Raw genomic sequence first — 2,768 nt, forward strand, 5'->3', positions numbered from 1 at the left:
TCTCAATACTCTTCTCCAGCACCACAGCTCAAAGGCATCAATTCTCCTTCTATCCTCCTTGGTCATTGTCCAACTCTCTGATGCATAACAGGTGAATGGATAGAGAAGCTGTGGTATATTCACACTATGCTGTACTGAAAAACAAGGAACTCGTGCGATGTTATTCAAAATGGGTGAGCCTGGAGGACATTATGCTGAGTGAAATATCTCAGTCGCAAAAGGACAAATATTGCATAGCGCCACTGCTGTAAAAATGAGACTGATATCAGGGTTGGGGTAAGACTGAGAAAAACTGGATAAATTATGTATACTGCACTGAAACAGATGAGGGACTGAATAATTTAAAAGCGATGTATGATAGGGTATTATGGTTATCACAAGAGTCCACAATGACTGGGGTAATCGGGATGGGTGTGTCAGAGGCAATGAGATTGGCACAGGATAGGGTACGGTTTAGGGCTGTTGTACATTGAGTCGCTATGAGTCGCAAACGACTCGAGGGCACATAACAACAACAACAACAACAGTGGAATGTACTTGGGACGGTGGGAGGGGTGCGGGTGGATTGTGTACCCGGAGAGAGTCTTTTACTTTTGAAAGAGAGGAGCAAACTGGGGGGGAGGGGAGAGGGCTGGGCGGGTAGAGAAGTGCAGCAATGAATGAATAGAAATCCAAATTCTCTGCAAATGTTTATGAAAATTATTTTTTAAAAAAAGTAAAATAAGATCCAATTTGCCTACACAAGAGGCTTCCCACACACAGATGATTGTGAACGAAATAAGATACAGTTAGTCAGTTTACACTACTTGATGGCTAACAATCAGAGACACTCAGTTTACACTCAGCTTTCAAGTATATAAAAAAATACTTACCTTCCAGAATCTAACTATGCGAAGCTAAATACTCCAGCAGAATTTAGAAGAAGCCATAATACCAGGGATATCATTGCTGATGTCAGATGAATTCCAGTAAGGTATACCAAAAGAATGTCTATTTGTGCATTATTGACTGTGTGGATCACGACAAGTTGTGGCTGACATAAAGAATAGAAACTGGTCAAAATGCTGGCCAAGAAGTATGATGCCTTTTTGGCCTCTGAATCCCTGATCAAGCAGATCCCAAGAATCCTAGGTCCAGGGTTGAATAAGGCTGGCAAGTTCCCTTCTCTGCTGACCCACAATGAGAACATGGTGGCAAAAGTAGACGAGGTGAAGTCCACCATCAAATTCCAGATGAAAAAGGTCCTGTGTCTGGCAGTGGCTGTTGGCCATGTGAAGATGACAGATGAAGAACTTGTTTACAACATCCACCTGGCTGTCAACTTTCTGGTTTCATTGCTAAAGAAGAATTGGCAGAATGTTCGGGCTTTGTATATCAAGAGCACCATGGGCAAGCCCCAGTGTCTGTCCTAAGATACAGCTCAATAAATCTTACTGTTTATACCAGAAGAAGAATAGGGATCCCAGAGCACTTGATGGAGCTCATGCAGAACCTATACTTGGATCATCAGGCTATTATGTGAACAGAGAAGGGGAGCACTGCATAGTTTGGAATTGGGAAGGGAGTGCATCAGGGTTGGATTCTCTCTCCACACGTGTTCAATCTATATGCTGAGAAAATTAGCCAAGAGCTCAACTCTGTGAGGAGGAATGTGGCATCAAGATTGGAGGAAGACTAAACAAAAACCTGTGTTATGCAGATGACACAAATTTGCTGAAAATGAGAAGGGCTCAAAGCACTTACTACAGAAGATCAAGGAATGCAGCCTTCAGTATGAATCGAGTGTCAATATCAAGGAAACAAAGATTCTTACAACTAGACCAATAGGCAGTGTCATGATGGATGGAGAGGAGATTGAAACTGTCTAAAGTTTCATTTTTCTTGAATCCACAATTAACACCCTTGGCAAGCAGTCAGGAAATAAAAAGAAGCATTGCACTGGAAAAATCTGGAGTTAGGGAACTTTCCAAATTATTTAGGAGTAGTGATGTCAGTTTGAGGACTAAGGTGCATCCGATTCAGGTCATAGTCTTTTCAATTACTAGCTAGGCATTCGAGAGCTGGGCAATGAATAAGGATGACAGAAAAAGAATTAATGCTTTTGAGCTGTGGTGTTGGAAAAGACCACCAAACTCCCCATAGACGACCAAGAGAACAAACATATGTCTTGGAGATGGTGAAGCCAGAGTGCTTTTTGGAGGCAAAAATGGTGAGGCTTCCCTCACATACTCTGGACATGTTGCTAGGAGCTACTATTCCTTGGAGAAGGACATGATGTTGGGAAAGGTGGGAAGTCGGTGAGGGAGAGGAAGACCCTCAACCAGGCATGGTGACTGCTGAAATGGGCTGTGGTTTGTTGAAGTGTGAGGACAGTGCAGAATACAACAGGGTTCAGGTCTTTTGTTCATATGGTCACTATGAGTCGTACCTGACTTGATGGCACCCAACAACAAAAAATTGTAAAATAAAATGTTGTGAGTAGTTGGATATTATTCATATTCATCCTGGGAGACCTGTTCACATTACTATTATTCAAAATTTTGTACCAGTAAGTGAAGTTAGTAAGGAGGATGAAATTGAGAATTTCTATCATCTTTTGCAGTCTGAACTTGATCATCATGCAATCAAGAAAAATTAATGGTTATTTGTGACTGGAATGCAAACTTTGGAAAAATGAGTAAGGAATAGTATTCAGATTTTAAGGACTTCAAGACAGAAATTATGCTGGAGAGTAAATGATTGAATTTTGCTCATTCAATTCATATTCA

The 2,768-nt window shown here is 41.3% G+C and overlaps 1 protein-coding gene across 1 annotated transcript; it reads left to right on the top strand.

Moving 5' to 3' along the window:
* Positions 1-1,047: 1,047 nt before the first annotated feature.
* On the top strand, positions 1,048-1,412 carry LOC102875227 (60S ribosomal protein L10a-like). Its single transcript, XM_006885731.1, has one exon. The coding sequence runs from the start codon at positions 1,062-1,064 to the stop codon at positions 1,410-1,412; it is 351 nt and encodes a 116-aa protein (XP_006885793.1). The 5' UTR covers positions 1,048-1,061.
* Positions 1,413-2,768: the final 1,356 nt, after the last annotated feature.

Source organism: Elephantulus edwardii, unplaced genomic scaffold (genome assembly GCF_000299155.1).
Source record: "Elephantulus edwardii isolate Elephantulus edwardi_28Jun2011 unplaced genomic scaffold, EleEdw1.0 scaffold00044, whole genome shotgun sequence".
Lineage (NCBI taxonomy): Eukaryota > Metazoa > Chordata > Mammalia > Macroscelidea > Macroscelididae > Elephantulus > Elephantulus edwardii.

Bases quoted from the DNA above. Each gene is read 5' to 3' on its own strand.
- LOC102875227 (XM_006885731.1), top strand. From the start codon at position 1,062: ATGCTGGCCAAGAAGTATGATGCCTTTTTGGCCTCTGAATCCCTGATC.